The sequence below is a fragment of the Mastigoproctus giganteus genome, chromosome 3, assembly GCF_048544385.1.
Source record: "Mastigoproctus giganteus isolate SK-2022 chromosome 3, ASM4854438v1, whole genome shotgun sequence".
In the NCBI taxonomy this organism is placed as follows: Eukaryota; Metazoa; Arthropoda; class Arachnida; order Uropygi; family Thelyphonidae; genus Mastigoproctus; species Mastigoproctus giganteus.
In genome coordinates this window covers 164,724,867-164,740,113 of record NC_143577.1, presented here as the reverse complement: position 1 = coordinate 164,740,113, position 15,247 = coordinate 164,724,867, and the positions used below count along the sequence as shown (strand labels likewise).

The 15,247-nt window shown below is 36.4% G+C and overlaps 1 protein-coding gene across 1 annotated transcript in view; it reads right to left on the bottom strand.

The window, feature by feature from the left end:
* Positions 1–15,247, bottom strand: part of LOC150088381 (phospholipid-transporting ATPase ABCA3-like) — a 286,503-nt gene that overhangs the window by 9,995 nt on the left and 261,261 nt on the right. Inside the window, exons 18-19 of the mRNA XM_090369476.1 lie at positions 9,984–10,489; positions 6,936–7,123 (exon numbers count right to left, since the gene is read on the bottom strand). Of these exons, the coding sequence (XP_090225602.1) occupies positions 6,936–7,123; positions 9,984–10,489 (694 nt within the window). The remainder of the gene's footprint in view (positions 1–6,935; positions 7,124–9,983; positions 10,490–15,247) is intronic.

Genomic DNA, 15,247 nt, shown 5'->3' with positions numbered 1-15,247 from the left:
CAATTTCTCCTCCACTTTGTTCTCAATTATTGCAAAATACTCATTCATCCCCTTCCTTCTAGAGTTTACATAAATAAAGAAGTCTTTGTCACAAGTCTCATTAGTTCATCTGACATCCAATTAGGCCTCAACCTTGAACAGTATTTCTTAGTTGGTATGAAAAGCCTAGTAGCATCCAAGATTAATTCCTTGAATGCTGCCAGAGATCACCACAGTCACATATTTAAGAAAATCCCCCCAGATACAACTAACAATCAGAGAGGTTCTGGTGAGTTGCAGCTTGTATAATATGGCACATCCTCTTTGTCAATGTTTCAAATTTGCCCTGATTTCTATGCCAAACCACCAGCCAAGTTATTGTAAATTGCATATCTCAATTTCCATTTCCTCTTTAAGAAAGGTATTCAGACCATGAATGCACACCTCTTTCAAAAAGTATATTGTCATTTTCCATAATAAAAGTTTTAGTGGATTCTAGTTCCTCTTATTTTGTCAGTAAAAACATTAACACGGGATTTCATTTCATCTGGAGAGTAATATCCAGTATCATAAAAGTAAATATACATATTTAAGGTAAAGGTGAGGATTGCTTTTTCCTGCATCATGTATTGGAGTTGGCTGGTCAGCAGCACATTGTTCAGTAAAATTACAATTATCATTCCACAATTCACTCTTTTATAGACAAGTGCAAACTGCATGACATGTTTATCACCTTCAGAACAACTGCTTTGCTTATTTCCACTTCTAATGCCATAATTAGAAAGGTGCCCTAACACAATTGTTAAAATATTGGTTCAAAAGTAAAAGGAGTGTACAATCATTAACTGTAGAGAACCATAGTATTTAAAGTATATGCAATAAGTTATAATACATACATCAGTTTAAACACCTTTAATTAAAGTAAGTTCTCTTATTTTGTGCATCCATCACGCACTGCTGGCATGGATAAAGTGCTTCAGTCCAAGTATTCTTGATCCCTTAAAGAGTGTTTCCTGAAGCAAATATGCTCTTGCCCCAGTTCCAAGTTTTTGAAACACTACAGACTGATATCAAAGCTGCTTTTGATAGCCTAAATGTTACAGCCCTTCTGAATCTGTTAAACAATTTCTTTTGGAATAGAACAGCGTACCTCGCTCATCACAACCCCACCACTAGACAGCACTTTATCGGAGCTACTATTTACCACTCTCCTTATTCTGTATGTTTGTAACAGAGATGATGTAATTACCTACGTCAATGACTGAACTCCCTGAAGCAGTCTCCCATACTCATGCAGCCCCCACTGGATGGAGGGTGCAATTATTCCAAGTGTGACAAAAGATCTAGGCATAACTTTTGACCCAAAGCTTAGGTTCAATTGTCACATCAAATCTGTTCTGGATATTGAGGTGGGCAAAAATCACCTTCACATTCCACGGCTGCCTCAAATAATCTGCATGAGGAGAACTATGTCTGGTGGCCAAAATATTCTTCAACTACATCGGAACAGGCTGAAGATTTGAGACTGATTTCTACCCAGTCAAATACTTCCCATAATACAAGGCCTGCTAATGATTGGAATAGACCTCCAGACCACTTTTGGCCAAACTGATATCCCCACCTGCTGAGACAGAGAATGGCACCTCGGACGTTCACTGATGAACTCTTTCACATGAAAATGCAAAATTGCATACAGACCAACTTAATACTTGAATAAAATATCAGGGTAAATACACCATAGTGAACTCATAATGAAAAACTACATAAGTAATATAAAGGCATCGATTTGATTGTATCTCATTTTGTGACTACCTTGAATAAGTAACACTGTCTGGATGATGGTGCCCACTGAGAATATTGGTGAAGGATTACTTATTCGTGGTAACTCGCTGTGAAGGTAGTCACGATATGAGATATAATCAAATCGATGCCATTACACTACTTATGTAGTTGTTCACTATGGTGTATTGAGACCCATGAGATCAGTGAATTATGCTGACTTATAATGATACATGTATAGTATAATAAAGATTTCTTCTTTATTAACTTCAAAAGACTGACTTCTTCCTGATAATATGAGATGGAGACTAACAGTACCCTCTAATAAAAATTGGCTGCCAATTTGTGGAATTCAAAAGAAGTTAATCAGCAGTCAAGTTTCTGTCTTTGTTATTAGTTCAATGTATTCCTATATTCTCAAGATCTGCAGTAAAGTGCAGAAGAAATTGTTGAAATTGAACATAAGAAAGGCACCTGAGATCTATCCAATTATATTAGAGGAACTAAGCAAACCCTTAGCCACAATTATGAAAGCTTCCTTGGCCTCACGGGAGATGTGCAAACATGTCCCCAATTCACAAAGGGTGACACTATTAATTGCAGACCTGTTAGTATAACTTCTGTTCCAAAGAAAATAATGGAGTCACTGGTTAAGGAAGCGATGCAGGATCATCTAGACAACATGGGTTTGATAAGGGGAAGTCTTGTCTGACAAATTTGATTGGATACAAAAGAACTGGATGCAAAAAATAATTTTGATATCATGTATTTGAATTTTAGAAAAGCTTTTGATACTGTGGCACCTACTATATAAATTGGAGCAGTATGGCATTAAGGGCAAGTTGCTAGGATGGTTGAGTGGGAGAAGACAGAGAGTAGTTATCAATGGACACTGCTCTTTGTGGCAGTCTCCAAGGGTTGTGTTGGGCCCGTCATCAATGATATTGATGAAGGTATATCAGGGTTAATGTCTAAGTTTGCAGAGTTATTAATGATAGTATGCCACTGGAAAATTTGACAAATGTAATGTACTGCATATGGGTAGCAGTGCAGACAGGCTGCAAGAGTAGCTCATGGTGTCTTGTCAATGATATGCAGGGATAAGGGGGGGGTGATTGTCCCCTTGTATAAGTCCACACCTTGAGTACTGTATACAGGTCTGGTGGCCTCATTTTAGGAAAAATGTAGAGCCGCTGGAACAAGTGCAGAGAACGAAAATGACATTGATGAGTGGAACAAAGGGTTAGCATTAGTAGAGGCATTTGATGCAAGAAAGCAAGCTTATGCAGCATCAGCCAAAAAAAAAATAAATAACAAAATAAATAAAAATTAACCACTTCAACCCTCTGTTCGTTCGAAATACCTGTCCAGCTGAGCCTTAAACTTATTTAGGCTATCAACTTCCACGACAAGGGATGGAAGTCTATTCCAGCAACCAACCACCTGCTGGCTAAAGGCAAATTTCCTCACATCTATCCTACATCTGTCTTTCCTCAATTTGAATTTATGCCCTCTCAGGTGATTATTCTGAGCAAGAGAAAGAATCCCATCAGCACTGAGCATGCTCAAACCATTCAAGGCTTTATACACCTCTATCAGATCACCTCGCCGGTGCCTAGTCTCCAGACACTGTAATTTGCAAAACTTAAGCCTTTCTTCGTAAGAGCACCCCTTTGTTCCATTCACTAATCTTGTTGCCCTTCTCTGTACTCGTTCCAGCATCTCTACATCCTTCTTCAAATGAGGACTCCAGACCTGTATACAGTACTCTAGGTGCATTCTGACCATTGCCTTATACAAGGGAATAATCACCTCCTTATCCCTGCTAGAGAAATTCCTATATATCATCGACAATACACCATGAGCTACTCTTGCAGCCCGTCTGCACTGCTCAGAAAATGTCATCTGCCTGCACAACCACCCCCAAGTCCCTTTCATTCTCTACCACTGTCAGTGTAGTACCACAGAGTTGATACTTTGCTCTGGGGTTGCTGTTTCCCATATGTAGTACGTTACATTTGTCAATGTTAAACTTCATTTGCCACCTCTCAGCCCATCTGCTCAACCTTTCCAGATCCTGTTGCAGTAGCGTAGCGTAGTGTCCTTGACAACCCTGCAAACTTGGACATTAAGCTTGATATACCATCATCGATATAATTTATAAATACAGAAAACAATAATGGACCCAATACTGAATCCTGAGGGACTCCACGATGAGCAGTGTCCATTGATTACCACTCTGTCTTCTCCCCCTCAACCACCCCTTTATCCATAGCAGCAATTTGTGCAACAGTATCAAAAGCCTTTCTAAGATCCAAGTTATTCCCTGCATCATAGTATCCAATCAAATTGGTCAGGCAAGACTTCCCCTTAACAAAACCATGCTGTGTCTGAGCTATAACTGAAGTCTTGTCTAAATGATCCTGCAGTGCTTCTTTAACCAGTGCCTCCATTAATTTTCCAGGAACAGAAGTTAAACTAACAGGTCTATAATTATTTGTGTCGCCCTTTGATCCTCCTTTGTGAATTGGGGTCACATTTGCACATCTCCAGTCCATGGGTACTTCCCCTGAGTCCAAGGAAGCTCTCATAATTATGGCTAAGGGTTTGCTTACTTCCTTTGCTGCCTCCTTTAATATGACTGGATAGATCCCATCCACTCCAGGTGTCTTTCTTGTATTTATCTTCAACAATTTCTCCAGCTTACTGCCAGAGTTGAATAAACCTGTGGCATTCCCCTCGCTGAATAACTCCTCATGTGTGAATGTCGATGCAAAATATTCATTCAGTTTGTTAGCTACCTGAGCAGGATCATCAACAGTTGACCCATCGATATAAAGTGGACCAATCTGATTCATCCCCTTCCTTCTAGAGTTTACATAAGTAAAGAACTCTTTGCTGTTTTTATTTGCATCCCTTGCCAAAGATTTCTCGTAATCTGCCTTCACCTGCCTAACCTCTTTTGTAACTTGGTTACAGATCAACTTGTATAAAAAAAAAATTGTATCTATCATAGACTTCTGTGTCACGTGTTATTTGTATGTATCCCATGCATTTTTCTTCTCTGCCATATGTCTCATTAGTTCATCTGACATCCACTTAGGCCTAAACCTTGAACAATATTTCTTAGTTGGTATGTAAAGCCTAGTAGCTTCCAAGATAAGTTTTTTGAATGCTTACCATTTTGAATTTGCTGTTGGTAACATCATCAGTTGGTCCCACTGTATAGAATTTAAATACTGTCTCAGTCCATTGTAGTCGCCTTTACGAAAGCAATACCCCTTCCCTTTACCCCTAACGGTAGTTACCTCTTTGAGTAAATCCCACTTCAGCACACTGTGATCACTGCCACCTAGTGGTTCATTTACCTGCAGATTGTTAATGCATGAAGAATCACTACTGATAATCAAATCAAGATTATTACTCCCTCTAGTTGCCTCCTGAACATGCTGATGTAGAAAACAATCATCCAATAAATCCACAAAAGCTTTGCTAGTGTGTGAGTGACCAGCCCCAAAATTCAAGTCAATATCTGGGAAATTAAATTCCCCCATTATAAGACTCTCTGATTTACTGGCCCACTATTTCCCTGTACAGTTTCTTATTATACTCATCAGAGTCATTAGGCCTATAGCACACTCCTACTCTCAATTTTGATCTCCCAATGCTTATGTCACACAAAACTGACTCGACACTGCACTGTCCAGCAATGTCGATTGGCTTCACTACCTTGGATTTTATGTATTTCTTATCTAATAGCATAACCCCTCCTCCCTTCCTATCCTTTCTGTAGACATTGCACTCCCCAAATTCCAGTTCTGCATTCCTTATATCTGTGTGACACCACGTCTCTGAAATCCCCACAATATCTGCCTTTGATGTTTTGAGCAATACCTCAAATTTATTTACTAAACTCCTAGCATTGGTGTACATGCAAGTATACATGCACCTGTTCTTTTTCTTAGCTACCCTGACACAACCTATGTGTTTATTTGTACCCCAATGATTCCCAGCAGTCTCTGAAATATCCTGCATCTTATTTTCCAGGCTGCGGCTCATTCCATTAGAAGCAGTGCAAGAATCACTTTCACCTCTACCAGTGGCTACTGTTAATCTATTAGTCCTTGTATCCCCCCAATCTAGCAGTTTTCCGTCCCACCTAACACTGCCTCGATAGCATCAGCAAACATTCTTGCACCCTTTCTATTTAAGTGTATCCCATCCCTGTAGAAGCAGTCTCTCCTGTTAACAAATACAGACCAGGCTGAAAAAAATTCTACCCTTTGAGCCTTGCACAATCCTTCCAGGGCCGAATTGATCGACAGGGCTCTCATCATATACTCCCTCCTATCGTGATTGGCGTTAAAAAGACTTAAGTTCTGCGAGTTGATTTAATTGAGGTGTATAAGGCCTTGAATGGTTTGAGCAAGCTCAATGCTAATGAGATTCTTGATCAGATTACTCACCTGAGGGGACATGAAAGATAATTGTAGAATAGATGTGCAGAAATTTGCCTTTAGCCAGCGGGTGGTTGGAATAAACTTCCATTTGTTGTAGTGGAGGTCAACAACTTAAGTTCAAGGCAGAACTAGACAAACATCTGGAGTGAATGGATGGGTTTTTTTTTGCTTGCTTTCTTGCGCCATATGCTAATAACATTATGTTAGAACAACTTAGTTAATGTGCACTTTTCATGTGGCATTGTACAAAAAAAAAAATATTTGTAACATGCTTAATACAAAATTTTTTACATGTGTGTGTGAACACACCTAAATCATTTTTCTTGCCTAGCATATGCAAGTGAGAATTTACACATCTCAGAAGAAATGGAGAATCAACAATGCCATTGTTGAAGTGAATTTCTGAGATTATATGACAAGTAAATTTTTTTTTTTTTTTTGTCAAAATTCACTTTCTAAAACCTTGAATGTGTCTTACAGCCCAGAAAATATGGTAGGTAATGGATGGATGAGAACATGTACAGTGAAAAACTAGGGGTCTAGATGTTAAACGGACAGAGGAGCATGTACACACTTGAGAAATCACCTAAAAAAACTATGCAATTCCAACTTTATTCACATTGTCAGGAAAACCTGTTGCAGGTCTTCTTGGAATTGTGAATTACTTCATCTAAACACTACTAATTTGGGAATATTCAATGAACAAATTTCAGTTACCTATATGCGTGTGTTTGTTTATCAGCATGATCTTGCAGGTCAATTAAGTTGATTAAAGACTCCACATAATGATGAATTCTTGATTCAGGTATCCCTCTAAGCCTAGAAAATAGGTATAACATCTCCCTTCCAGTCAGTTGATCAATGAGAGCATCAAATTGGGGACAGTAACCAATGAAAGACTGAAACTAATACAAATTCTTGTTTAGTAAGCATATTATGGATAATTGCAATATATTCAGTTTTGCTTTAAAAAAAAATGTAACCTTACAATATTGTTAATTTGATGCTATTGAAGCAATATTAGGTGGATTAACAGTAGCTGAAGGCAGAGGTGGAAGCGATTCTTGCACTGCTTCTATTAGAATGAGCAGCTGCCCAGAAAGAAAATTGCTGGGAATCATGAAACAAGTAAATACATGGGCATGTACACCAATGCTAGGAGTATAGTAAATGAATTTGAAGTGCTGGTCAAGATATCAGAGATGTGGTGTCGCAGAATTAGAATTTGGGGAGTATAATGTGTGTAGGAAGAGGGGAGGGGTTATGCTGTTAGTTAAGAAACATAAAATCTAAGGAAGTGCATTCAGTTGACATAGATGGACAGTGCAATGTTGAGTCAGTTTGGTATGACATAAGCACTGGGAAAGCAAAAATGAGGGTAGGAGATTGTTATAGGCCTAATGACTCTCACACAAAGAAATAGAGTGGGCTAGTAAATCAGTGTCTTAAAATGGGGATTTTAACTTCCCAGATATTGACTGGAACTTGTGGGTTGGACATTTGCACACTCTTTATCTAATTATCAGCAGTGATTGTTCATGCATTAAGAATTTACAGATGAAGGAATCACAGTGTACTGATGTGGGATTTTCTTAAAGATGTGACTATATTAGGAGTAAAGGGAAGGGTTTTTGCTTTTGTAACGGTGACTACAGGGGTCTCAGATAGTTTTTAAATTGTGTACAGTGGGACCAACTGATAATGTTATCAACAGCAAATTCTAAATGAGAAGTAATCTTGGAAGCTGCTAGGTTTTTTTGTTCCAACTAAGAAATACTGTTCTAGGTTTAGACCCAAATGGATGTCAGATGAACTAATGAGACTCTTGGCAGAGAAAAAGAATGCATTGGATGTATATAAATTATCAGGCGACACAGAAACCTATGGTAGATATAAGCTAGTCACAGAAGAGGTTAGGCAAGTGAAGGCAGATTATGAGAAACTTTGGCAAAGGATGCAAAGAAAAACAGCCAAGATTTCTTTACTTATATAAACTCTAAAAGGAAGGGGATGAATCAGATTGGTCCACTTGATATCAATAATCAGTCTCAGATATGCTGCATCTATATTCACACATGAGGAGAAGGCCAGATGTTTTTCAAATTAAAATACACTTTAATAAGCTATGTGAAGTAAATAAATTTTTTTTTTGTCAATAGCTCAACAGTTGTTAGGATTTTCCAGAGTGTGTTAAATGTGGAAGACAGCAGTGTAATTATGGGTTCCCATGAAAGTATCTGCAGAAACTGAACATCTGTGAGAGAGAGACTTCATTTTTGGAGTAGAATCTGAGAGCCACACCCAGATGTTGGTACAAAAGGGAAGATTTTCAAAGAGTCAGAAGCTCTCCAGGAAAAAGCAATATTTGTCATATGCTTATCCCAATACAGATATGTGATCTTGTCAAGAAGTCTTGAGTGTCACTGAAGATGACCACAAATGCAGTAAATTTTTTTTTTTTGTGAGAAATAAGAGGAAGTTGAAGTTAACTAAGTTTTCTTTGCCCCATGAGAGAATTACCAGCTTAAGCAGTGGATATTTGAGAAGTTAAAGCTGTTTGTACTGGACAAAGTTTCTTAAACTGGAAGGTGTGACGCTTTCATCAGCACAACTGCTGATAGAGTTTCTATTCAATGCCAGAAAGTTTTTAAAAGGAGAAAGTACTAAACTTTGAGGAACACCAGTATTAGTGGAGAAGTTAGAAGACATAGGACCATCTACCAACAATCCATAAGATGGGAAGTTGTTTAGACCTTTATGCCAAACAATCAAAAAGTCTTGCTATTTTTGTCAAAAATGGGTAATATAAGAAATCTATCATTATTGGATCAACAATGCTGGAATTCACTTTGGTGATTATTGATAGGATTTGTTTTCTTTACAGAAGATAAAACAGGTTTTGAAAATAAGTGGAGAAACATCTTCAAAATTCTTCTGTGGGAAGACCACAGAAGCCACTTGCTAATGAAAATAGTAATAGAGACATGTGATGCAAGAAAGCGAGCTTATGTAGCATCAGCCAAAAAAAAAAAAAAAAAATTCACACAACCAGTTCCTCCTTGAATTTATTTAAGCTATGAAGTTTGTTCCAGCAATTAACCACTCGCTGGCTAAAGGAAAATTTCTGCACATCTACAACTGTCTTTCCTCAGTTTGAATTTATGCCCCCTTAGGTTCGTAATCTGAGCAAGTGGAAGAATCCCATTAGAATTCAGAGTGCTCAACCCATTCAAGGCCTTATACACCTCGCAGATGACTAGTCTCCAGCTGCTGCAATTTGCAAAATGAAAAAAAAAAAAAAAAAAATGTGGGAAGGCCACAAAGATGTGAAGTGTATTTGGTGTGGTAATGTTGTGCAATTTTGGCTAATAAAAGTTGAAACTCTCATTTTGAATCCAGAAGTTGATAAAGTAATACATTAATGAAAAAAAAAAAAAAACAGGTTTTTAAATAATTTCACTCTAATTAATATTTGTATTAATTAGAGTGAAATTGTTTAAAAACCTGTAGAAAATTAATATTTGTTCTACTGGGTAAGAACAAATATTAATTTTCACAACGAAATTCATTCAGGAAAAGGTTAAAGCAACAGTATACAAAGATTTCATATTTAACAATGTGATTTTTTTTCGGCTAGAAGATTCTGTTTTGGAGTATGGCTCCTTTTATTAATTTTAGCAATAAAGGAATTCATATTATGAAATTATGTACTTTCACTGTATTTTGCTTATAAGGAAGAAGGGGATAAAAACTAACTATAGATACCTGTTTAAGATTATTGCGAACACTGAAGCCTTTGATTACAGCATCACCCTCAGTGGGATAGAGATCTCCAGTTAACATACGAAAAGTGGTAGTTTTTCCTGCTCCATTAATTCCTAACAGGCCAAAACATTCTTCTTTGTGAAGAGAGAAGCTTAAATTGTTTACAGCATATGTTGAGTCAAATATTTTGGACAAATTAAAGATGACCATTGCTTCCTCCTCATATTTTGCACTGATATACAAGTTTTCTGTTCTCATTTGCTCACAAACAACATCATCATCATCTTGTACTTGTGACATTAAAACAATCTCTGGATTTCTTTTTAATTTTCTCAAAATTAATTCCTTACTAATGTGTAAATATTTTGTTAAATCACTTTCCAAAAAGAAAAGTACAGCTAAAAACAATATCCCATCAAGTGCCATAAAGAACAGGTCACGACCACATCCATATGTTTCCCAGGTTATTGGGTGTGCTTTTACAAAGCAGTTATCTTCACAACGACCTGAAATTTAATAAATTAACTTACAGAACATACATACTTTTAATTCACATAAAAATATTAATTTTTCTTTATTATAGCTCTTTTAAAAGAATGTGCAAATTATCTGTATATAAACCAGAAATATTTATACAGGGCCATAATCTTGTATTGTGGAGGAACTTCACCAGGAGTTGCCTTGGTATTGATTGTTGTTGTTATTTGGTTTTTAGGAGCATTAGCAACTAAGGCCATATTGGGCCGGGGATATGTGGTGGTCATTCCCTGACCTTTCTACATCCTCCGTATTTGGTGGCTCACGGGCTCGAACTCCGGTCTAATCAAGAAGCATGTGCTACGCACTGCTGTTCCTGCCCACCTGGCTACGGAGGTGCCGGTATTAACTACACACTGAAAATAAAAAGCTTTGCTTCATAGGAAGCGGTATATTGCTATGGACTTACTAAAATGACCAAAAAGTCATTTCTCAATGCAGGATGTTTAATTTCAGTACCATAGCACACACTATAAGCAAAAAGGCCTGCATGCTTTGGATTCATATTAATAATAATTGTGCCACAGAGCAAAAGAAAGACAATGACAGGTTGCAGTAAAAAATATATGCTGATGTTCACACGAACAAAAACAAAGCAAAAATAATACAGGAAAGTTATGTATAACTTTCCTGTATTATTAGTTTACTTTAAGTAGAAATATGGAATGGGCTTTTCAATAATGCAATTAAGCAGGGATTAATGAGGGTGCTGGAGAACAATAGGCCGTGAGAATGCTAGACACCTCTTTTGACATGGTTCAGTAGTATGAGAAAGGCAAATTTGCAATCCTTGTTTTTACACATTGTGTGTGTGTGAACAAGAACCTGACAATGCAAGAAAGTTAGGTTTTTGCTGCATTCATTAAAAATCCTTCTTGACTGATCAATTGGTACTCCCTATACCCCTGATTCAGTCATGCAGGATCAATTCGACCCTAATAATATTTATGCTTCATCTACTAATAGCTGTTTTTGAAAATTCCAGAATGCTGTTAATTATCACATAATTAGGAAAAATCCATGATTAAGTTACACCAAATTATATGCACATTTAACTGATGCATGTAGTTTTTAAATTTGCATTTTCTCACTGACAGATCTAAAGGGAGTTCTGATTTTAAAAAAAATGTTTTTAATACAGAACAAGGTTTTTCATAGTTGTGTTCATAAAGATGGCATCAAAAAAAAAAAAGAAAAGAGCAATTTTGAATTCATTTTTGCTGATTTTATAAAGCTACTACCTACCCCACTGGCCTAAGTTATAAAATGTTGACTTTTCTGAAAATGTAAGAAAAAAAAATGCTACAAAAATATATTTTTGTATCTCTTTCATAATCTCAGAGAAAGCTGTGGATTTCAAAGCCAATTTGATTGGTCTTTCCGACGCTATCTTATTATAAGTAAAACAATGCATTTCTGAAATGAAAGTTTCTTTCCACCTAATGAGTACAAAATTTCAGTTACACTAAAAGCATACATGTTTAACTCTTCAATTACTATTGTCATCATGAAACACTATTTCCTGAATTGCTGTCAACCTTTATATCATCCATTGAAACATTTTCAGAATCTTCAACACCAGATAACAAAACTGCAACTCTCCTCATCCACCATTGTCAATTGTTTGTATACTGAAACTTTCATTTCTGATAGTTGATGTTACTTAAAACTCTGTAAAGTTTTATTGGCTTAATTATTCACAATCACAGCCCATTGAATTTAAGGTATATGTACAGTCAGTGCTGGCTATTAATGACAAATATGGGCAGCCTGGCTCACAGTGGTGGTGGGCAACGTAGGAGCCTTGTGGTCGAGCAGACAGACACAACAACAGAAAACAAAACATAATACTACATACACCAGACACTACTCTTTTCCTGGATTTTTGCAGATGTGGGAAACCACCAGTGGTGCCTGAGCCCAAATACTATGCCACTATAAATCAACTTTATTCCTAAAGGGTTAACATCCCTTAGTTTTTGCCTTCCTCTGCCAGCAAGAATATGCCACTCATGTCCATCCACAGTATGTTGCACATAATTTAGAAATTTCATCTACCCAATTAGAAACTTAGAGGATGTAATACATTATTGTTCCTGATGAGAGAGTTTTCATTGCCAAAATCACAATACTGAAATTATGTTAAGGATGCTTTGTGTTGAAAAAATACAATCTTTACTTATATTATTTTTCTATAATTGTCACATGGAAAATTTCATGTCTGCCAATGATCACTATTCCTCAATCTATAAGTCGCTCTTGGGTTATTATATGCCAGGTGTAACACCATTTTTCTTTATATGGTAGGCCAGAAACTTTTCAAATACTCCTTGTGTAACAAAAGTTTTCTTCCCTTATGGGTTGGTGATATTTCTCCAGCCCAGAGAATCATACCCTTGATCTCTAATTCTAATGATTTGATGTGCTTATAAATCATAACAGATGTGTGTGGTATGGAGGTTTAATGGTGCATAAAATCATAACAGATAAATGAAGTACACCAACTCACATAAATTTGGTACTTATTAATTTAGTTTATTGCATCTAGGCAAGACCCTAAACTAATTCAATCAAGTCTGATGTTTTGGGCACAGAGATAAATTCAGATAGCCAGGGTTAATGTGTATATATATACAGTCAGTTCTGCTATAGGGCACATTGCTCCAATGCGACTGATGTATTAAGGAACAATGTGAGTGTAACACCAGGTGAAAGCAGTGACCTGCGCAGCAATACATACAAAGCTTGACAGCGGTATTGGTTAGAGACATTCTGTATTCACAAGATGACAGGTGATATTGTAGACTGACTCGCAGTTTTTCAAATAGAAATTTTGTGAGGCAGGACAGCATGAGCAGAGGAGCACATTTCTGGAGGTCACTAACTATTAAACAGCAAAAAACAATTTGCAGTTCCTGGTTTATTGGGCTTTACTGTTAGTGTGTCTGTGCAAGTAGCACAGTGGTATTCACACAGAGTGCAAAAGCCCGGGTTTGAATCCCACGAGGAACTTTAATTGGCTTTTTTCACTCCATAGCTGAGTTTAATAAACCTTGCTATCTCAGGCATAGATAGCAAGGTTTTTTCCGTCCAGGAAAATCGACCAGAGAATATGTGCAATTTACAGATATAATAATTTGAATATTTTCTGTTATTGCAATCTAATTATAAATGGGTAGTAAACTCGATCTTATTGCATTTTCTGGAATTCTGTGGGATTTTATATTATTATGGTGAAATGTTTTTCCCTTCAATCATAAAAAAACATCAATAAATTTTCAGAATCTTCTCTTCATTTCTATTTTTACAGCTTTGTAAACTTGTTTCTCCATATCTTATTTGTGTTCGCTGTTATTGATTGCTCATCTTTTTTGCTGTTTAAAACTTTACAGTCCAAAAAAATATCAATTGGTATGCATATATTACAGTATTAATTAAGCCATGTATGTAAGTGCACAGTCTCTGACCAATATAAGGTAAAGTGATATATTTATTTATTAGAAATTTAAGATGTTTAAACCTGTGTTAGCAATTTCATTGGGTTTCTAACTTGTTTACTTACTGAAATGAAAAAAAAAAATTTTTTTTTTTTGAGTGCTCTGCCCCAAGCACTGTTGTTTTTAATGCATGAAATACCATAAAGCAGAACTGACTGTATATATATATATTTTTTTTTTTTTTCAATTAAATACACAGTACTTGATTGGAAGTCCTGGCCTTATGGAACACTGGTCAAACTGTACAAAGGCAGGTATCAAAAGAAACCTACCAGGATCCAACCATAGCAACTAACTAATTAAACAAGTACAGCTCCTAAGAATAATTACCTACTTCCTTCAGAACATAAGAAGCTTCTCAAATAAATTACACATGCTCCAGACCATACTCTTCCTAAGAGAATTCGAGTTTATCTGTCAGATGAGGAAAAATCTTGATCTATCCTCCACACTGTGCCCTATAATGCCTTTAGCAATTGTAGAGCCAACAAAAAGGGGGGGGGGGGAGTGGTTATATTCTATGCCAGCATTTCCCAAACTGTATTCCATAAAAAATCGTATTTAATTATTAAATAAATTTTGCATAATTATAATTTTTAACTTTTTTTTTTTGATTATTAATATACTGGCATAGACTAATAATCAAATAGATCCTGGAACACTTTATTTTGGTGACCTTTTGCATAAAGGACTATGCGTAGAGGTAATGACATCTACGAAAAAGTAGCAATATAATGATCTAATATGCCATTCGTATGCGATTTAGCCTAGAGTACACGGGTTGAAGGAGGGGGGAAGTGAACTCACTTCCTTGTATAAATTTTTTTTGATAATTATTATTATTAAAATAAATGACCATGCATTTGTGGTTGAAAAAAGGAACTTTAAAACGAGAAGCAAATACTTCTAGTATTGCAACTGTGGTTAATGAAAAAGAACACAATATTGTCACACTTCAAAGTGAGGATGAACAATTGCAGCCATTTGTTCCCCAAAATTCCAAATTAAAAAAAAACAGGAACCAACTAATGACAGTTATTTGAATTTCGGCTTTACATGTCTTGAAACTAAAGATGATCCTGATGCACAGTGTAATAAAATATTAGCAAATGGTTCTTTGGCTCCCACTAAACTATTGGTCAGTAAATATATTGTGAGATGAAAAGTGTTCCACGACTAAAGAAGTTTGGGAACAACTGTTCTATGCAAACCACTGGAAATCTATTTTGA